The 21,445-nt window shown below is 58.5% G+C and overlaps 2 protein-coding genes across 4 annotated transcripts in view; one reads left to right on the forward strand and one right to left on the reverse strand.

Moving 5' to 3' along the window:
• Positions 1-21,445, reverse strand: part of CIAPIN1 (cytokine induced apoptosis inhibitor 1) — a 328,736-nt gene that overhangs the window by 255,438 nt on the left and 51,853 nt on the right. The gene's annotated exons all lie outside the window — the stretch shown is intronic.
• On the forward strand, positions 197-20,728 carry KATNB1 (katanin regulatory subunit B1). 3 transcript variants are annotated; one of them, XM_075995677.1, is made up of 20 exons: positions 197-274; positions 1,410-1,710; positions 6,073-6,203; positions 9,522-9,639; positions 14,980-15,080; positions 15,435-15,476; positions 16,068-16,151; positions 16,364-16,479; positions 16,953-17,024; positions 17,140-17,290; positions 17,434-17,624; positions 17,749-17,879; positions 18,211-18,261; positions 18,828-18,895; positions 19,011-19,130; positions 19,233-19,382; positions 19,642-19,718; positions 19,790-19,864; positions 20,018-20,134; positions 20,325-20,728. In XM_075995677.1, exons 2-20 carry the CDS (start codon positions 1,671-1,673, stop codon positions 20,455-20,457), a joined length of 1,968 nt encoding a protein of 655 aa, XP_075851792.1. In that variant the 5' UTR covers positions 197-274; positions 1,410-1,670; the 3' UTR covers positions 20,458-20,728. The 3 variants fall into 3 exon arrangements, with proteins under 3 accessions (XP_075851792.1, XP_012599413.1, XP_012599414.1); XM_012743959.2 differs by having other exon boundaries at positions 207-329; XM_012743960.3 differs by lacking the exon at positions 197-274 and adding an exon at positions 855-1,320.

Below are 21,445 nucleotides of genomic sequence, written 5' to 3' on the forward strand. Positions count from 1 at the left end.
GGGAGCAAGGAAATGGCAGCCCGTATTGGCTCATTAGAGGCCGAGGGGAGGCTCTTGGACGCTCCTTCCTCGTGAGTAGTCCGATTCGGGAAAAGAGGGCGGGTACTTAGGAAAAGCGGCAGAAGCGCCTGCTTCCATTGGTCAATCCTGACGGGAGGCGGAGCGCCTGCGGCGGCGGATTGGTGCGGGAGGTAAGGTGGGCGGGGCTCTGGACCGGAGGGTTTGTTGTGAGGGTCGGTTGTCAAGCAGCGGCCAATCAGGACAGGGGATGGAGGCAAGTAGGGGTCGCGCCTGGAGCAGAGCCTCGGCCTTCCGAGCCGCAGCTGCAGGTGGAGTGGGCAAGGGGACGAGGAGGCGAGGGGACTGTGGGCCCTGGGCCGGGCCGAGCCAGGCGGGGCCGGCCGGGCTTCGGGGAGAGAGGGTTCTCAGCGAGGGGAGGCTAGAGCTCGTGCCCCGCAAGCCGAGAGGGGTGGGAGGATCAGCCGAGGCCGAGGGACCAGCCCAGCCCCCGGACGAGCGGGGCCGGCGTGGAGGCGGAAGGGGGAAAACCAGGGAGGCCGGAAGCAGAGCTGGGGGTCCGCGTAATGAGTAGGGAGACGCGGGAGAGTGAATGAATGGGGGACACCGATAGCTGATGGGAAAGGGGAGTGAAGGGAGTGCGGCGACGCAGGGGCCAAGTTAGGGAGCTCAGGAGACAGGATATGCCTGACTGGGAGACTCAGGGTGGCTGGGAAAAGGGGTGTGTGAACGGGGGATTAGAGAGGCAGAACTAGGGGACCCAGGAGAACGGGGACGGGAGGAGAGAGGGTTCATGGGAAAGAGGTGAAGTGGCTGTGGGAAGGCGGTGGGAGGCTGCATGAAGTGGCCTTTCAGAGTTGAGGAGTCATACTCATACCCAGACTGGAGGCCTAGTTCCCAGCTCTGTACTAGGGAATTGCAGTGGGCAGCAGTGGTTCCCTTGCCAGGATCTGAGGACCCCTCCGGTCCTCTTTGAGATTCTCCCCAGAGAGGACTTCAATGGCTGTCTCTGGATTGCCTCTCGTGGGCCCCCAAGTTTGGCTCTGACTCCACCCCCCATCCTGTACAGTCAGGCAAAAACAGTGACTCCCAGAAATCTATGTGAATTGGGAACACGTGGTCTTCCCCGCCCCACTGCAGCTGCTGCACTTTAGGCAGTCAGCATCCTGGAGCAGCCGGCTCCCATTATCCCAGCGTCTGGGAGGACCTTCTTCCCGGTGTTCAAGTCACCCTGCCTGAGGTGCTTCCTCTGCAGATTCTCAGAGCCAATTTGTGATGCAGCTTCTGGCTGTGGTTGCTTTGGTGGGTGTTAGTCTTTATCAAGTGGCCTTAGTGATCCAGGGACCTGCAGCTCTTACCCTAACAAGCCATCGCCTCTGTTTGTATTCCAGCCTGGTGTTGAGCTGAGATGGCTCAAGCCTGACATTCCGTGATCCTGGGTCCTGACAGATGTGTACAGGCTGCTGGTGTTGTTGTGGGTGATTTAAAACCACGAGGCGGTCCGGGGCCAGGCGACAAGAATTCCCTCTGCCTGGATGTTTGGAAACTCTCTGCCAACTTGATTGGTGGATCTGGGGGGGATCCACCCCCACCCCACAAGGAAAGGACAGTCCATTTTGTGGGTGGGGCTTCAGGTGCCAGCCAGCTGAAGGATGGCCACTCCTGTGGTCACCAAGACGGCCTGGAAGTTGCGTGAGTGGTTTTCGTTTTTCTTCACCTCATTTATTCTGTCAGCTGCTCATTGCAGGGGAACGTGAACTCTCAGCTTTGTTTCCTGTTCTTGGCACTGGGGGAGATTCGCAGGCCTTAGAGTAAAATAGACCAAGGTGTAAATCATGACTGGCACTGCTTAGGTGGGTAACATTGGGTGGGTAACTTACCCTCTCTGAGGCTTAGTTTTCTCATCTGTACAATGAGATAATCACACCTTGGTTCACACCTGTGTTGGTTCTATAAGATCACGTGAGAGAATGACCATGATAAAGCACTTAACACAAGATTTCCAGTTAGGCTGCCAGGCAGAATGGGGTGAGAAATCCTGAAAGTTGTCCTCAGCATTTTCATACAACTTGCAAGTCAGACTTCCCCAGTCAGATAAAAGCATCTCGGAGTTGAGGGTGGAGGTGAAAGGAGCAGAGGGGTGGGCAGCAGAATGCTAACAGGGCTCTGGAATGTCGCTGAATGTGAGCACCCCATCCCGCCATTGCTCTATACTAGCGGTTCTAAACTCTTCCATCTTAAGACTTCTTTGTACTCTTAAAAATTATTGAGGACCCCAAAGTTTATGGGAGTTATAGCTTCAATATTTTCCATGTTAGAAATTAGCAGTAGGCATTTTAAAACAAGAATATATAGTCAACTATAACCCTAGCGATGTTCTGGAAAACTCCACTGTATGCTTGTGAGCACACAAGTGCAAAAAGCAAATACCATCTTAGCAGTGGTGTGAAAATAGTTTTGCTCTCTCAGACCCCCTGAAAGGATTAAGGATCCCAAGGGTCCCCAGATCATTGAGAACTCCTTTACACATTGGCACCTCTGTGGGCCCTATGCCACCTGTAATAATGGTTGGCATAGCTTTGGTGTGCTCCACCTGGTCACCCTCTGCTGTGAGCAGTCCCTGGGCCGTGTTCAGCAGCTGAGGCAAGATCCGCTAATTTTTAACTAGGAGACCCTGAGCAAAGCCCTTTGTTGGGCCTCTGTTTCCTTATTTGTAAATTGAGAGGTCTGGGCCATTATTTTCACATCGTTCCCAAAGCCCTAGGTTTCTGGGAGAACCTGTAATGGCTTCCTAAGGAGCGTACACTTTGGACAGAGTGGCTTTGCATTTGGGATTATGTATCCATCCCTTCATCAGAGATGAGCATAGAGCTAGGCACTGGGGAGCCAGTGGGGGACAAAACAGACAAGGTTTCTGTACAGTGGGGGCACAGCCTGGGGAGATCAACAGGTGAGAATTAGATCACCATGCCCATCTGTCTCTCATTCTGTAATTCCATGCTGGTGCCTGTGCTTTGAATCAATTAAGTGGGAGATGGAGGTGGTGGGTGGAGTAGGGAATGCTGTAGGCTGCGTGAACAGCACGTGCAAAGGCCCTGAGGCAGGAAGCTCAGTGTATTGGAAGGACTCAGAGGAGGCCATGGGCTGTGAGACAGCTGCAGGAGGAACATGGTGCCACATGAAGCTAGTGAGTTCTGCAGGGGCACATGTCTACGGGCCCCCAGCCCTCCTGAGGCTATGGCAAGGCCAAGCCCTCTAAGCAGGAAGTAATGTGATCAGGCACATGGGGCATCTGCTGATGATTTCATGTGCACGTGGTTTCCGTGGAAATAAACTATCTAAAGAGCCCATGGCCGCATGACCTCTGGCTCCTTGTGGCTCTAGGGTCTGGTGAGGGTCAGAGGTGCTTGGCCAACATGTGTCATTGAAGCCTGGTTCTTTGCATCTTCTGTTGGGGATGCAGGTCCGCAGCACCTTTGGCCAGAGTGCAAAGTGTCCCCCAGCTTTGTGTGGGGCGTGGGGCCCAGATTGTACCACAGAGCTCGGGACACTGGTGTGGGCTTGTGCCCCAGGGCAGAGCAGCAGCTGTCAGCCGGCTGCCAGTGGACACAGAGGGGCTTTGTTTGCGTTAAAATCAGGTACCCCAGCCTAGGCCACTGGCGTTTGCTGTCCTGTGAGGCGCCCGGATAGAGGGGGAGCACCTGGGGCCAGTGCCCTGTGCCTCCTTTGCTGGTGCCTGTGCTGTGTCCCCAAACCCCCACCCACCCTGTCCCTACATGGAGTCAGTCCCTGGGGGGCTGCTTGGAGGGACTGCTGCAGGCCCTTTCAGCAGGGCCCAGCTTCCAAATCCTTCTGCCCCCAAAGTCTGTTGCCCTGCCAGCTCAGTGCCCCGTCCCGGAAACCATCTGATCACACTGAGGCATAAAGACAGGAACCTTCTGTCCCCCTCTCTCTCCATCCCTCGCTCTCCACAGCCTCCCCAGTGCTAGGCCCCGAGCAGGCACCCAGGACATACTTACGTTATGAATTTCTGGCTGCCTTCGGGGGCAGCAGTCCCGAGGCCCAGTGAGGTGGGGCCCAGCCAGAACTTTCCCTGGGAGGGCCGAGAGCCAGGGTAGACAGACAGGCCTCCAGACAGGCGTGGGCACAGGGCAGCGTGCACAGGGGTGTCTGCAGGGAAGGGCAGAGGGCTCGAGGTGCAGGAACAGAATGCCGTGGGAGTAGGTGGGCTACCCTCTTTCCAGGTGGGGCAGAAGCTGTTGAGTAGACAAATATCTGTCCCCACAGTGTCTAGAAAGAAGGCTCCATGGTTGACATGAAGACTAGAGAGGGGCCCAGCTCCCTTGGATCCAGATGGCAGGGTCCCCAGTGGCTCATGTTTGGGCTGCAGGGAACTCTCGCCCCTGCTGTGGCTGGGTGCTGCTGTGCCGGCTCTGCGCTGGCCAGGCCATGCGGTGGCGTGTCATTCGTGAGCTTGGTTCCCTGGGCATTTGTGGTAGCCCCTGTGAGCCAAGCTGCCCAGCAAGTAGCTTTCCTGGGCCCGGTTTCCTAACCTCCTTGTGGTCTGCAGCCCACACCAGAGAGACTGGGCAGGGTGGAGTCCCGGGCTGGGGCACAGAAGGGACAGATGCAACACCTTCTCCTCGGCGTCACCCACGCCAGCCACCCAGCTGCCTCCAGGCATCGGCACGTTGGGGTTTTCCCCTAGCCTGTGCGGGAAGGTCTGGCTTTTCTCCTCTCTTCCAGGAGAGCTCGCTTGGGGACTGGCTCGGAGGCCTGGGCCACCTCTTGCTTTCTTGCCTGTGCCCCGTTCCCGTCAGAGCACTGACGAGGCCCTCTGAGCCGCGTGTCTGCTGCCCACGTGGCCCCCTGCTCTTCCTGGTCAGCCCTCACCCCCGCCCAGTCTGCTGGGTCTGCTGCCTCCTGTGCCCGCCTGCCGGGGTCCCCTGGCCTCCTCTCTCATGGCAACTAGTCCTGATCCTGCCCGACAGCCGCGGGGCGCTCGCCCGCTTCTGAGCAGCTCACAGTGTATTCTCTGAGTCCTCGGCATTAGGTGGGAGGCAGGCACTATCATTCCCATTTACCAGACAGGAACCTGGCCCTCAGAGAGGGTGAGTGATTTATTTAAGGCCACACAGTAGCAGATAGCAGAGCCCAGACCGGCACCTGATTGGTAATTCTGAATCTGTGAGCAAAGCCTGTGTGAGCTCATGTGGGGACAGCTGGTCTAGAGTCGACTTCTGTTCTTTTTTTTTTCTTCTTTTTTTTTTTTTTTTGAGACATAGTCTCACTCTGTTGCCCGGGCTAGAGTGCTGTGGCGTCAGCCTGGCTCACAGCAACCTCAAACTCCTGGACTCAAGCCATCCTCCTGCCTCAGCCTCCCGAGTAGCTGGGACTACAGGCGGGCGCCACCATGCCCGGCTAATTTTTTGTTTTTATTTTTAGTTGCCTGGCTAATTTCTTTCTATTGTTATTAGAGACAAGGTCTCGCTCTTGCTCAGGCTGGTCTCGAACTCCTGACCTCAAGCGATCCTCCTGCCTCGGCCTCCCAGAGTGCTAGGATTTTTCTTAAAGTGTGTTCCGCTAAGCGTTTGTGTGTAGAGCAGCAGCTGATGGGAGCTTAGGCGGTGCTTGGGTCCGTCATTTTTATTTTAATAATTGTTTTTGTTTTTGTAGCATTTAAAAAGTATCATGAGTGTATCAAACTTGTAATTTATGGATATTATTGCTTAAGACAAAACTAACTAAAAATAGCAAGTTAATTTTAAAAATTGAGTATAGCTGGTCAATGTGATCAGGTGATATTTGGAAAAAGGGAAAACATCACGAGGCCCAACGGTAGGACGGGAAGGACTGAAGTGGAGGGAGGGTTGCTTCTATCTCGGGCCCATGCGCTTCCCTGCCTGCTGGTCCTACAGCTCCTGCGGCACCTCGGGGGACTGAAGGAGACAGAGCTGGGCTTCAAGTCCCAGAGCTAGTGGCCGAGCAGGGCCACCCCACCTCTGTGGCCCCATCCAGCCCCCTGACTGCCTCTCCCTCTCCTTTCCCGTGTAGAGGAGATCGTCGCGCACGCCAGCAATGTGTCCTCGCTGGTGCTGGGCAAAGCCTCCGGGCGGCTGCTGGCCACAGGCGGGGATGACTGCCGTGTCAACCTGTGGTCCATCAACAAGCCCAACTGCATCATGGTGAGCAGCGGGGGATGGGACGGCTGGGGGCTGGGGGCTGGGGAGCAGGCGCCTTTGTGGATTCCACTGAGCTCAGGGCACCCCATCCTCTGGGGGCCCAGCTCGGGGGTGGAGGGAAGAGTGAGGGAGACACAGCACACCATCAGTGCCCCCCGCAGCTGTCTGCTCGAGGAAGCCCAGGACACCCCAGGGTGGCTGGGACAGCAGCCAGCCCTCAGGAATGAGGGAGGCACCTGCCCATGGGACAGAAATCCAGACAGTCTGCAGGAGAAAGCTAAAATAAACCCCTAGGCCTGTGACAGAGCTGAAAGGCCTGCAGTCCTCCCTGCCCACCTGCCCATCTGCCCGCCTGGCGGCTGCGTGTACAAGTTTATTTTGATTCCTTCCCAACCTCATTCCACAGCAAGGATTTGGGGGGACCTGGTTGGAGCTGCTTAGGGAGCTAGTTCTTTACTAGCATTTTCCCTCTGGTTACACAACTGTGTTCGATGTTGGAAACTGTTTATCAAACAGGCAAGCATAAAGGAGAAAAATTAAAATTATTAATACATACAGTTCTATTATCCAAAAACCACTACAGTTGGTATTTTGGTCTGTGTCCTTCTAGGTGCTGAGAAAGATGCATATATACATGTACACGCACATACACACGTGCAAAAACACAAATGCACGCGCAATATACAAAGATATATTTCCACATGGTGGCATGTGCCTGTGGTCTCAGCTACTCAGGAGGCTGAGGCAAGAAGAGGATCGCTTGAGCCCAGGAGTTTGAGGTTGCTGTGAGCTTTGATTGGGCCACTCCACTCTAGCCTGGGCAACAGCCAGACCCTGTCTAAAAAATATATATATATATATATTTCCAAAACACTATCAGATTCCTGTGTAGCTTGGTTTTTTAAAATAACAATGTTGTAAGAGTTTTCCTGTGTCAACAAATGTTCCTTTACGACATAATTTTTAATGGCTTCCTGGTATTCCGCTGTAGCGATGAGCTGTAATTAACTTAGCCACGCCCTGTTGTCAGCGTGGAGATTGATTCCAGTTTTTTGGCTATGACGAACCATCCAGTGGTGAACATCCTCATCTCCCTAAATCTTTGAGCAGATCTGTGATGGTTGCATTAAATTCAAGGGCGTGCACTTTTTTTAAAAGCTTTCAAAACATATTGCCAAATTGCCCTCCAGAAATCAATTTACATTTTTACCAACAGCATAGGAACCTAACCTTTTTTCTCCCTGCATGCATGCCAACAAATGCAGTATCATTCTTTTGACTGTTGGCAAAATAAAGGTAAAAAAAAAAAATAATAATGGTGGGAGGTGATATTCATTAGTAGAAACTTAATCACTTCATTGTTTTTGCTAGATCCATCTACCCAAACCGCAGCCAGGGTACCAGGGTTCAGTAAGAATGGATTAAGATGCTTTGTTTGTTTGTTTGTTTTGGAGACAGTGTCTTGCTCTGTTGTTCCGGCTAGAGTACAGTGGCATCATTGTAGCTCACTGTGACCTCAAACTCCTGGGCTCAAGGGATCCTCTTGCCTCAGCCTCCCGAGTAGCTGGGACTTTAGGCATGTGCTACCACGCCCAGCTGATTTTTAAAAAATTTTTTGTAGAGATGGGATCTCGCTGTTGCTCTGGCTGGTCTCAAACTCCTGGCCTCAAGTGATCCTCCCTTCTTGGCCTCCCAGAGTGCTAGGATTACAGGCGTGAGCCACCACGCCCAGCCTTGTTTTGTTTTACTTTGTGTTTAGGGTTCACATTTGTTTTCTTCCCCCTCTAATGCCAAAGGAATAACATACACAGTTGAAAAAGAATCAACCATGACTGACCAGAAATGGGGCAGTGAGAAGTCTTCCTCCTGCCCCTGACCCCCACAGCCCTCCTTGGAGGCAGCTGCAGTTCTCTTTTTTTTTGACACAGAGTCTCACTCTGTTGCCCAGGCTAGAGTGCCATGGCGTCAGCCTAGCTCACAGCAACCTCAGACTCTTGGGCTCAAGCGATCCTCCTGCCTCAGCCTCCTGAGTAGCTGGGACTACAGGCGTGTGCCACCATGCCCGGCTAATTTTTTCTATATATTTTTATTTGGCCAATTAATTTCTTTCTATTTTTAGTAGAGACGGGGTCTCACTCTTGCTCAGGCTGGTTTCGAACTCCTGACCTTGAGTGATCCACCCGCCTCGGCCTCCCAGAGTGCTAGGATTACAGGCGTGAGCCACCGCGCCTGGCTGTGCAGTTCCCAATTCTGTGTCCCTCCAGAGTTATTTTATACATGTGCAAGCAGGTATGTACGTTTCCCCCTGCCTTTCACACAGGCGCTATCATGTTGTGGACACCGTCTTCCATCTTTTTATACCTAAAAGTGTCATGGATTAGCCTGGATCACATTTGAAGGGTTGGTTCCTCACTTGTTTCTGGGCTGAGCAACAGTCCACTGCATGGGCGAGTGTGGGCGAACCAACAGCTTAGCTAACCAGTTTCCTATCATGGGCATTTATATCGTGCCCGATTTCTTGTTGGGCCACCGCAGTGAATAAGCTTGAGTCTGTGTTTGAGTGTAGAGGGCAAGACCAGAGGCAGAACGGCTGCTTTGAAGGGAGTGGGCATTCCTCACGTGGGCAGTTGTGCCCAGTGGTCCTCCCTGGGGTTTGTGCCTGTTTGTACTCCTCCCAGGGACGTTTGGGAGTCAGACAAGCGCTTGGAACTCTCTGACCCCTGTGGGGACTGTCGTCTTAGCAAACACTGATAGAGGTGCCACTGTGCCTTCGAGTGGCCAGAGACCATGGACCTCAGGTTCTAGCCTCCTCTCCAGAAAGCTGGAGAAGCTGGCACGTCCCCCGACAGAGTGGCTGAGCCTGGGGCCTGCTCTGAGTTGGGTCCTCCAGGAGAGTCACTCCCACGTCCTCTGGGTTCCACGGGCCCCTGCCTGGGTGCGTGGCCTAGCGTGAGCCTGCGGCGAGCCGGCCGCCACTCTGCCGTGGTGTCCATTGCCGAGGGCTCGTGCCGGGCGGAGTGCAGGCGGGAGCAGAGCGTGGGTGGGCTGGTTTGCACGTGGGGCTGCAGGGACCGCATCTCCTTATCTCGGCCAGTTGCTCTCCTCCGAGGGGCCCAGGGCCATTTCTGCAGTGACACCCATGTCAGAGCGCGGTGGGAGGTGGCTGGGGAATGACTGGGCTTTGGCGCTTTCGCCCGGGGAGCTGAGGCGTTGGCCACTTCTCGCAGAAGCCTTCCCCGGGGCCCAGAATCCGGGGCGTCGCCCTGGCGTGGGGGGCGTCTGTCCACGCGGTGCGTTGAAGCTGTCGCCCTCTCTCCACAGAGCCTGACGGGCCACACGTCCCCAGTGGAGAGTGTCCGCCTCAATACCCCCGAGGAGCTCATCGTGGCCGGCTCCCAGTCGGGCTCCATCCGCGTCTGGGACCTGGAAGCTGCCAAAAGTAGGCCTCGGAGCCCCCTTCCTCTTCCCCTTCCCCGTTTCTGGGCCCTCCCCGTCCCTGTGAGCCTGGCAGCAAAGCGCATGGCTGCCTCCAGAGCGGCTGGCACAGGGGCGCCCAGGAATGTCTAAATGTACAACCGTGTGGGTGGAGGTGCGGGGGTGTGTATGGATTCAGAGCCTGGGTGGGCGTCAGGTGCTGCCGCGGACCCTGCAGGACGCATGAGCGAGTGAGGTGGCTGTGGGGAGAGCTGCGTAAATCGGGGGAGCGCGGACCCCCGTTCAGCCCCGGCGCACTGGTGCCGCTGGGATGTGGGCCTGGGGCGGATCTTCTGTTGGTTGGTCTTATTTTAGTTTCCTTCTCATCCACTCACGGCGCTTCTCCTCCCCTCCCAGGATCGCCGCTGAAATTCAGTGTTTACACGGCAAGGGCCACGTGACTGTCCTCCACAACCGATTATGCTTCTTTTCTGGAAGCATAGTTTCCCTGGAGTTAATAATTGTTCTTTTCTTCATCTGTATATTTTCAGTGTCCCTGTCACTAATTCATCCCCAGATTCTCTGCCAGAAGAGTAAACCCATCCCGTAATCCAGGTGTCTCTCCTCAGAGCCACTGTCCTCCAGGTCCCAGTGGCCTTGGAGCACTGGGGCCTGTAGCCCAGCTGTCACCGTGGGCCTCTGTCTCCTCTCTGGGACGTCTCTCTTTCCATCTGCTCTTCCAGGGCTCATATCGTCAGCTTTCTTGGTTTTCTCCTCCTTTTTGTTGGAGCACATACTTTCATAGCTTACTGAGAAAGGGTATGTGGCAGGCATGATTTTAGTGACCTTCCATGGCAGAAAATGACTTGATTCTACCCTCATCCTTTTTTTTTTAAAAAATAAGTTTGAGTATAGAATCTGAGGTTGGAAATAATTTGCTGGTGGAATTTTGGAGGCGCAGCTCTACTGCCTTTTAGGTTCCAGGCTTGCTGCGGGGACAGTGGCAACCAGTTGGGGCAGAGCCGTTCTGACCCCAGGTCCTTCACAGGGACCAGCGTCTCACCGCCCGCCACCTCTCTCTGACTGCAAGCTTGTAGGGTCTCTGTCCCAGTGCTCGGCGTTTCACAGTGGCGGGCCTTGGTGGGGGTGTGTTCACCCCCGTGCTAGGTCCTCGCGGGGCTCTTTCAGTCTGGAAACTCAGGCCCTCAGTTCCCGGCCGAGTGGATAGTCCCGCCTGCCGCCTCTCAGCCTCAGAAGGTGTTGCCAGCTCTACAGGTTTTTTTTTTTTAAGAGAATCTAGAAATCTGGAAATCAATGTGGAATCCACCCATTTTTAATGTTGATGGCTAATTCAACATTTTTTTCAGAACAGCGAGCAGGCCAGCACTGTGAGGTCCAAATAGAGCTGTTTGCTTACTGCGTTTTGGCAGCTCTGGTTTGGGCCTTGCAGCCCAAACCAGAGCTGAAGCCCTGGAGAGGAGACAGCAGCGTGGATCCTGCCGAGGCTGCTTTTTCTAGAAGAGAGCCCCTCGTGCCTGGCTGAGACTTGAAGGTTCTTCTGGGCCTCTCCCCTGGTACATTCTGTGCATTGGCTGCAGGACAGTGGGCGTCTGCCATGCATGCCCAGTGGCAAGGTTCGCTGTGCTCGATGACAGTGGGCTTTCTGAGGGGTTTTCTCAAGAAAGGTTGAGCCCCGGCCTCTTGCGTTGGCACTTGCATAGCTGGTGATGGTCTAACACCAAAAGAGGCCAGATGTGGTGGCTCACACCTGTAACCCCCGCACTTTGGAAGGATCACTTGCCAAGGCAGAGGATCACTTGAGGCCAGGAGTTCAAGACCAACCAGGACAACATAGTGAGATCCCATCTCAGAAAGGAAAAAAAATTAGCTGGGTGTGGTGGCATGCACCTGTAGTCCCAGCTACTTGGCGGGCTAAGGCAAGAGGATCGCTTGAGCCTAAAAGTTTGAGCCTGCTGTGAACTGTCACTACAGCTCTCTAGCCTGGGCTGGGCAATAGAGTGAGACCCTGTCTCAAAAAAAAAGAAAAAAAACAGAAGAACAGAACAAAAGAGCACCAGCACCTCTTTGATGATAAGCAGGGCTGCATGCTTTGTGTCTTAGCACATGGTCCCACCACCTGGCCACCCCAGTGCTCTGCTTGGGCATTGCTGGGCTCTGTCTGGCAGAGGAGGAGGGAGCCCAGGCTGGCTGGGCTCGAACTGAGAAGGCAAAAGGCCTGGACAGAAGGTGGTCAGCTCCCTGGACCTGAGCCCCAGTGGATAGCCACCAGCCGTTCGCTGTTCACCGGAGAACAAGGGACAGAAGCGAGAAGCTAGGACAACCGGGCCTCCTGCTCAGGCTTCCTCAGCCACCTTTGTTTTGCTCACAAGTGGAATGATCACACTGATCACAGAGGAATTTATTCAGGTGGCCAAGAAATAAAAACTGAAGACCTCTGGATTCTGGCCCTGGATGGCCAGGGCTGGCTACTGTGCGAGGAGCTCCTGACAGATACCGCAGACCCCACCTGATCATAGTGGGTGGCCCCGAGTCTGGTTTTCAGGAAGCTTCCAGGTGATTCCGATGCAGAGCAGGTCCATAGGCCCCTCATCTGACAGACAGGCAGACGGGCCCAGGGAGGGCACTAAGTTTAGTATAGACCCTGTAGCTGTGCATGGCGGAACCTGGGACCTGCTTCCTTGTGTCAGGACTCCCATCCCAGTGCTCTGTGCTCTGCCATTGGCTACCTCTCACTTGGCGATTCTCAGATGGGCGAGAAACTTGCCCTCTGCAGGTGGAGCTGAGACCTCAGGCCCACCTCCACTCCCAGCTGCCAGAGCGTGGGTGACAGTGACACAGGCAGACTGAGGCCCCAGGTGCAGAAGAGGCACAAAGGGAGCCTCCTGTCCCATCGGATGCCTTGGAGGGCTGGCCTCCCCGTCGCTGGAGGACTGAGGCGGAGGCCGAGCAGCTGCTTGGCTGGGAGTGTTTGCAGGTTCCCGTGTGTGGCAGACAGACCGAGGACACCCCTCCTCGATGCAGTTCCCAGATGCCATGCCTGAGTCCGGGCATGGGGAGCCCGTCCAAGCGCCCTCCTGGGACGGAAGAGCGAGGGCAGGAGTCACGGCAGAAGAATGCGGTCCTGCTGCTTCCCGCGGCGGGGGCGGCCAGCCCCGTGGCTCCTGCAGGAAGGCGGCCTGCTCTTAAGAAGCTGGCCCACGCAGGGCTGGGACGCCACAGGGCGGGGCAGGATTTTGGAAGCCTCGCCATGGGATGCGAAGCGAGTGGGCTGGACTGGAGCGGGAGCCAGCACGAGGCCGCGTCCTCTGTCCCTGCACTAACCAGGCCGCCCTGGTCAGCGAGGCAGTGCCTGGACTGGAGCGGGAGCCAGCACGAGGCCGCGTCCTCTGTCCCTGCACTAACCAGGCCGCCCTGGTCAGCGAGGCAGTGCCACGCCCCGGCAGCACCTGGCAGCCACGTGGGGCAAGGAGGGACAGCTGCTCGGGTTCTAGTGCAGCTGAGTTAGATGCTCATGCGACAGCCTTGAGAGGGACGTGAAGGTTGCTTGGTCCCCGTGCCAGCACCTGGCAGGGCCTGCTGCGGAGGGGCACCTAGTAGGATGCCTGGATGCAGTGGGCGGGTGGATGAGGAATGGACACTGTCCTCGAGGCAGGTGACAGCGACAGCAGATCACTCTTATCCTGCTCTGCCCTGTGCCTGGGCTGTCTGAGCAGCACAGGTCAGCTGCCTTGACCCAGACAGCACCTGGCAAAGGAAGCTGCTTGAGAAGCAGATGCCCGGCCCAAGTTCCGGCTCTGCCCCTGCTGGCCAGCCCCGGGCCTCGCCCACCTGCGCGTTGGGGGCAGAGCAGGGGGAATCGGTGAGCTAATGCCCAGAAATCACTCCGCCCGTCGAACACTGGAAGTGCTCAGCAGACATTGTGGGGACAAGGGAGGTGTCCAGGTGACCATTGTACTGGGCGGCAGGTTGTCACTGCAGCCAGAAAAGGGAGAATGGGGACACATGCTCTGGTCTGAGGAGGAAGAGAGGAGGTCTAGCTTGGGGGACAGACGGGGGTGGAGGCAGGCCTTCTGTAGGAAGCATTAGAATTGGAATAATCATAACTAGCATTTATTGAGTATTTCATGTGCCGGGCCCATGCTAAGCTCTTTATGTCCATTTGCTCACTTAATTCTGACCAAGACCCAGTGTGAGTCTCAGAGAGGGTAAGTGACTGGCCAGGGTCACACAGCAAGTGAGGAGCAGAGCCAGGACTGATCCTAGGACTGTCTCCAGAGCCCACATGCTGCCATGGGGGGTGGAGAAGAGTATACAGTAGCGTTCAGTACCCAGTGCTGAGATCTTGACTCTTCCTGTCCCTAAAGTGTTACATCCGGAGTCTTGAACACCTCCTCCAACAGAGAGCTCACTACCTCACCAGGCACCCTGTCTCACGTTGGCTCCTATGTGAGGATGGCCGGACTTCCATATCCCTTGGCCTCAGCCCTCACGGGCTGATCTGTTTCATTCTGACAGTGGGATTAGAAATCTTTCAGAAAGCAAGACGCGTGGTACCAGAGCATACTCGGAGGCAGTAACGCCAAGCTTGCCTGCAGGCTGGGCGGGCCTGGCCAGGGAGCGACCTGCACACCTCACAGGACGGGTGATCAGTAGGTGATGAGTCCTGGGGCTCCTCCCAGTTCTCACGGCTCCTTAACCTGTCTTCACGGCCACCCTCAAGATCCCTTGGATGGGGTCTGATCCCAGAGGACCAGTGTGAGCACCAGGGCCTCCCCAGACGTGCCCTCACCTACAGTCCTTACTTAGGGCCTTTGCCCACTTCCGTCTGCCTAACACAATGTCCTTCATCCTTCGCCCACTGACACCTTGCTCAGATGCCGCTGCCTCCATGAAGCCTTCCTGCATTCTCTTTCTAACCAGCTGCTCTTGCAGCTAGAAGTTCCTGGCCTGTCTCCTTGTCCTGTTTGGGTAGGATTGGGTGCCCTGCAGACTGAGCGCCACGTCCACGGGGCCTGAACTGAGCACAGGGGTGACCTGGCTCTGCAAGCCTCAGGGCGTTTGCACGTGAACACCCTGGGACAAGCCCACGGGCTCAGTCTGGGGAGTGTGCGATGTGTTTTCTGGGGACTTGAGTAACAGCAGAAAGGGCTGTCATGTCTCAAGAAAAAAACAGGGAAATTAGTTGTTAGGGTGGCCAATTGGGATTGATTTTCCACCTATTTTTAAAACCCACATTGTTCTATTTCTCCGTGCGGTTAATATTAAAGCACACAGATGGCGAACAGCCCCTTGTCTGCTAGCCGTCTCGCTCTCACGCCACTGTCTCTGCTTTCGTTCTTGTTAGTTCTTCGCACACTCATGGGACACAAAGCCAACATCTGCAGCCTGGATTTCCACCCATATGGCGAGTTTGTGGCCTCTGGTTCCCAGGACACGAACATCAAGGTGAGACGCCACCCTGCGCCTAGTGTCTCCCGCTGGGCCCGCAGCAGGACTGGCCGGGCCCCATATGCTGGGTGCCGGCTGACGCCTGACCTGCCTGCGGGGTGGGCTTCCCCGGTCCGGGGGCGTCTTGCCTCTGCAGCCGTGTCCTCGCCCTCCCAGGGCAGGCAGACGTGCGGGCAGTGGCCGGACATTCTGCTCAGGATGCCCGGCTTTAGTGAGCAGTTTCCATCCCTCTGCCACCGTGGGGTGTAATGAGCCCCCCTCTGCCCATGGCTGCATGCTGCCCTCTGGCCCAGACCCCAGGACTCAGTCGTGACCTCACCTGACTCTTCCCCTCTGTGTCTCTCCCTGCAGCTCTGGGACATCAGGAGGAAAGGCTGTGTCTTCCGCTATAGAGTAAGGACGGCACCCTCCGTCGGTCACCCTGCAGGTCCCTTGCACGCTCTGGACAGGGCACGGTGCCCAGACCCTGGCAGGGGTGGCGGGGATTGCTGCCCAGGTTGGGTGAGAATGTGAAGTGTGGACCCGGAGCGGAGTGGGCATGCTGTGGGTGGCCCACCTGCACCCTCTGGCTTTCTGTGAGTCCCCAGAGCCACGTTGATCAAACTGTGCTCTGAGCAAAACCAGGCAGGTGCCTGGTGTCATTAGGTGAAGGGAGTTCCTGTTCACGTGAGTTTGGTAGTTGGAGGTTTTCAGAGCCTTTGACATTAAAAGAGGGCATTTAACTCTCCAAAAGGGGGACATAAAATACATTGTTTCCCAAATGACATGACCACATAGTCCTGATTTCCTGGAGTGTCCTGCAGGCCTGGGAGTCCATGGCCACACATGGAGCAGTGTCCTTCTATGACATCTCCTGAATGTAGGCTTCTGTCCCCTGTGCCCGTTCCCCAGGAGGGCACTATTAGGGATGATGGGGTGAGCAGCTGGGGAGGCCTGGTGGGCCCAGGGCCCTATGGTGAGCGCAGTGCTGTCCTCCCTCCACAGGGCCACAGCCAGGCCGTGCGCTGCCTCCGGTTCAGCCCCGATGGGAAGTGGTTGGCATCGGCTGCAGACGACCACACGGTGAAGGTAGCTCCGCCCAACCTCGGCTAAGGGGCTGGGGACGGGTCTGCTGACCACACGCAGGCTGGGTCCTCGCCTCCCTCCTGCTCAGACTCACATGTCCCAAGCCTGTCCAGAGTGGGTGGTGGTTTGTGGACACTGAGCTTGGGCTGCATTAGAGGGAGCGCCAGCAGCCGAGGCGCCCAGCCTAGCCCTGCCCTACCCCCACCTGCCCTCAGCTCTGGGATCTCACTGCCGGCAAGATGATGTCCGAGTTCCCTGGTCACACGGGGCCTGTGAACGTGGTGGAATTTCACCCCAACGAGTACCTCCTGGCTTCTGGCAGCTCTGACAGGTGAGGAGGAGCGGCGGGGTTCCTGTCCACGACTGCCGTCCCTCCCCATCCCTGTCCTCTGTGTGTGTCTCCATTCCGGGTCTGTCTCTGCCCTGGGGTGTCATATGTCACACAGATGATCCTATGTGGACCAAACTGGCTTTCAGCCAACCCAGGACTGGACCCTGGACCCGTGTCTCCCCCAGCTCTGGTTCCCTGGCGCCAGTGTCCTGGATCTGTGCCTTGATGGGTAGATTGGGACCCAGGGCACCTAGCAGGGACCCACAGTGCAGCCAGCCCACCCAGCTCAGCCTGGCGCTGTGTTCCCCCTGCCCCCTGCTGAGTCAGGGCCTGCCCCTGCCCCAGACGTTCCTTAGGGCCCTGGCCCTGCGGGGAGAGGTTTCTGGAAAGAAGCTGACATCCCAAACCACGGGCCCGTGTGGAGGCCAGGGTAGGGGGACTAGCTTCCTGGCACAACGTGGCTGCCTTTGTAGGACGATCCGTTTCTGGGACCTGGAGAAATTCCAGGTGGTGAGCTGCATCGAAGGGGAGCCGGGGCCTGTCAGGTATGCGGTGGCCGAGTGGGCGGTTTGGGGGCCTCCCTGTCCTAGGCTCTCGGGCTTCCTGGGGGGAGGCTGGGCTGGGCGCCGCCAGACCCACGCCAACTCTCGCCCGGCGCAGGAGCGTCCTCTTCAACCCTGATGGCTGCTGCCTGTACAGCGGCTGCCAGGACTCCCTGCGCGTCTACGGCTGGGAGCCCGAGCGCTGCTTCGATGTGGTCCTCGTCAACTGGGGCAAGGTGGCCGACCTGGCCATCTGCAATGACCAGCTGGTAAGAGAGCCACGGCACCTACCACCCACCCTTCCGCCGGGCCACCGCCTGCGTCCACCCCGGGTCCCCCACTCCCATTCCCCCTGCTGGGATCCGGCCCCTCCAGCCTCCAGGCCTCGCCCCAGCTCTGCCGCTTCCCACAGATAGGCGTGGCCTTCTCCCAGAGCAACGTCTCCTCTTACGTGGTGGATCTGACGCGGGTCACCAGGACAGGCACGGTGGCCCAGGACCCCGTGCAGGACAGCCGGCCCCTGGCACAGCTGCCGCCCAACCCCAGCGCCCCGCTCCGGCGCATCTACGAGCGGCCCAGCACGACCTGCAGCAAGCCTCAGAGGTGGGGGGCCGGGCCCTTTGAGGACGGGGTGCACAGGAGCAGGCCCATCACGGGAGGCCCCAGGATGCCCAGCGTGGGCCTCACGGGGGCCCTGCTTCCTTTCCGCTCGGCCCTGCACCCCCAGGGTGAAGCAGAACTCGGAGAGCGAGCGCCGCAGCCCCAGCAGCGAGGACGACCGCGACGAGCGGGAGTCGCGGGCGGAGATCCAGAACGCCGAGGACTACAACGAGATCTTCCAGCCCAAGAACAGCATCAGTGAGGCTGGCTCCCCGCTCCCCTCAGCCCTGTGTCCCCGTCTGTGACACGAGGCCGAGGGTCCCATTAGCCTCATCCGTCACCCACACGGGGCCCAGGCCCTCTGTGCTCCTGTGGGACTGGGGCAGGAACCTGGGCTCGGGCCAGGCCGGGCAGCTGCTGCTCGCCCCTACCCTGCCCCGGGGGGAGGGAGGGCCTGCGGGCGAGCGGGCAGGGCCAAGGGTCTGCAGCCGGGTACCTGGGAGCCACCTCCCATCCCGCACTCCGACAGGGCCCTGGGTCCCCGGCAGGCCCGGTCAGAAGGGCTCACACACAGGGTCCCCCTTTGCAGGCCGGACACCGCCCCGGAGGAGTGAGCCCTTCCCAGCACCCCCTGAGGACGGTGAGTCGGGGCAGGGCCGGGCCTGCTGGGAACCCGCTCCTGCTGTGAGGCCCTCCTCCCAGGCCCCTCGTGGCACACCCTCCAGCCCCTCGTGCCGGTCTGTTCCCTCCGCCTGTCTACAGGCGGCAGGCCCTGGCGATGGGGCATGAGCAAGCAGGCGGGCGCTCCCCTCAGGACCCACACCTCGTGTGTGCAGGGCAAACAGTAGGCGCCAAGCACACAGATGGTCTGCTGGGGGACGCGTGTTGTAGGGGACAGAGAGGAGGCTCTGGGAGGCCTCGGGTGGGAAGGGCGTGGGCCTGGGGCAGGAGCAGGAGCCGGGGAGGCCAGACCCACAAGGCGCCAGCGGAGGGGTTGGGACTCAAGAAAGGGAGAAAAGGTCTGCTTCGTGACCGGGGCAGGGGCGGAGCACCTTGTCCTACAAGGCATCCCTCCCCTCCACCCGGCTTTCCCCTCAGGGGACCGTCGTCCTGCTCCCCATCTTGCTGCTGGGTTTCCTCGAGCCCATCCCTCCTTCCCCCACCATCCCCCAGCCTGACCCAGCGGTCTCTTCCTTCTGCCTCCAGACGCGGCCACAGCCAAGGAGGCCGCGAAGCCCAGCCCGGCCATGGACGTGCAGCTCCCGATGCCAAACGTACGTCTGGAGCGGGCGTGGTGGGGCTCTCAGGGGCTGGAGTTGGGGGACCCTCGTGCTGGGAGGCAGAGAGGAGGTCCCAGGCTGGCTGCTCATTCCCTTTGGACCCCTTCAGCTCGATGTCCCACCCGGGCCTCCAGTCATCACCTCCACACCGGCACCCAAGGCCGAGCCAGCCATCATCCCCGCCACGCGGAACGAGCCCATCGGGCTCAAGGCCTCCGACTTCCTGCCCGTGAGTGGGGGCCCAGCCGGGGGCGGGGTGGAGGCCCGTGGGGCACGGGCGGGGCTCTGCTGCCTGCCTCCCGAGCCAGCGCCTGGTGCCCGTCCCACGCAGGCCGTGAAGATCCCCCAGCAGGCGGAGCTGGTGGACGAGGACGCCATGTCACAGATCCGCAAAGGCCACGACACCATGTGTGTGGTGCTCACCAGCCGTCACAAGAACCTGGACACGGTTCGGGCTGTGTGGACGACGGGTGACATCAAGGCAAGCGCCCACCCCCTTCCCCCTGGGCTTAGGGCTCAACTCAGAAGAGGCAGGCGGGGGCCAGGCAGCCCGTCACCACACCCTGATTATCTGTGATCTTTCATCATCACACGCTGCTGTTTATTGAGCACCTACTTTCAGGCCTGGCCTTACACTCGTATTAGGTGTAGTCTTGTTAACAGCCCACAACCAATGCCAGCACAGCCACGCGGGGGCCACGCTGCCCCCACCCCTGACGGGGCTGTGTTTGCGTGCGCAGACATCAGTGGACTCCGCCGTGGCCATCAACGACCTGTCGGTGGTGGTGGACCTGCTGAACATCGTCAACCAGAAAGCGTAAGTGGCTGCAGCGGGAGAGCGGGCAGGGGCGGGGCAGGGCTGACGCCGCCATGTCCTGGCCTCCCCAGCTCGCTGTGGAAGCTGGACCTGTGCACCACGGTGCTGCCGCAGATCGAGAAGCTTCTGCAGAGCAAGTACGAGAGGTATGTGTGGGAGGCGGGGACCACAGGAAGGATCCCAAGGGCGGGGCGTCCCTGTGTGGTGGCTGTGAAGTATTGTTGCCCCCACTGTGGTCCAGGGGGGGCAAGGTGGGAACAGGCCTGTGTGTCCATCTGTGACTCCATCTACCCCTGAAGCTACGTCCAGACGGGCTGCACCTCCCTGAAGCTGATCCTGCAGCGGTTCCTGCCCCTGATCACCGACATCCTGGCGGCGCCGCCCTCTGTGGGCGTGGACATCAGCCGGGAGGAGAGGTGAGGGGCCAGCCCGAGTCGAGCGGGGGCGCCATGGCAGGCAAGGGGACACAGGCCCGGGCCCCGCTGTTTACAGCCCTGCTGGAACAGCTTATGAAGGACATCGTGTCTGGGGCAGTGGCTCCGGACCTGGGTTCCCAGTCCCTGGCGTGGCCCAGGTGCCCCCTCAGGCCCTGCCTCTCTGCCCCAGGCTGCACAAGTGCCGGCTCTGCTACAAGCAGCTCAAGAGCATCAGCGTCCTGGTCAAGAGCAAGTCGTGCCTGAGCGGCCGCCACGGCAGTGCCTTCCGAGAGCTGCACCTGCTCATGGCCACTTTGGACTGAGGGACCCAGGGGGTGGGGCGCCTGGCCTCCACCCCAATGCCTGTTCCCTGTGCGCCCACCGGCCCATGAGCCCCTGCCCGGCTCCCGCCCCGTGGCCGTCCTGGAGGCAGCGGCGCTGGCCCCCTCCACAGCCCCGGAACTCTGAGACAACTTCCTCTCTGGCAACAGCTGCCCAGCCTTGCCCAACTCTTGCTTCTCTTGGGGCAGCAAACTGAGCCCCGGGGCTGCTGCTGTAACTTATAAGGCGGATTTTATTAAATTTGTAACTAGGCCCTGGTTTCCTTTCGGGGAACATTAGCCTTTGGCCACGCGGCTCGCCCAGGAGCACCTGCCCTGGTCTCTTCAGAGATGACACTGCCCCTCTGAGCCACTCGGCGCTGCGTGCCCAGCAGGGGGCAGCAGAGTGCAGGGCCTGCGGATGGGCCCGTCTAGCCTGACTGGGCAGAAAGGGGAGGGCTGGGCCCCACCAGCCCATACCCCCAGCTGTCCTATGGCCTCCAAGGCTGGCGGAGACCCCAGCCTTGTAGACTGGCCCAAGCCCAATGCCCTCCCTGTCCCCCAGTGCCTCCAGGGACAGGGCCGAAGGACAGCTGGAGCCCCCGGTGCTGGCTGGCCAGAACGCGTTCCCTGCCCCAGTAGTCATTCCTAAAGGTAGATCGCTCCCAAGGCAGCAGCTGGGGTTCAGGCCCAGTCGGGGAGGGAAGACCCCACTGAGCCCATGCACAGGTTCCCCCAAGGCGGGGCCGGGTGCAGGCCAGCAAAACCCCAGGGTGGGGAAGGCCATCACAGGGTGTCAGGGTCCCCTAGGCACTGGGAGGAGGTGGTGCTCACTTCTGGCTGGGGCAGAGGGTGGCGGTGTGCCAGGCAGCAGGGCCGGAAGCCCAGCCGAGGTCTCGACGAGCCTCTGATGCTCCCTTGAGCCTCAGTTTCATCGTTACCGAGGGCACAGGCAGGCACCTTGGAAGTGAACTGTGACTGTAAACAACAG

Source organism: Microcebus murinus, chromosome 20 (genome assembly GCF_040939455.1).
Source record: "Microcebus murinus isolate Inina chromosome 20, M.murinus_Inina_mat1.0, whole genome shotgun sequence".
NCBI classification, from domain to species: domain Eukaryota; kingdom Metazoa; phylum Chordata; class Mammalia; order Primates; family Cheirogaleidae; genus Microcebus; species Microcebus murinus.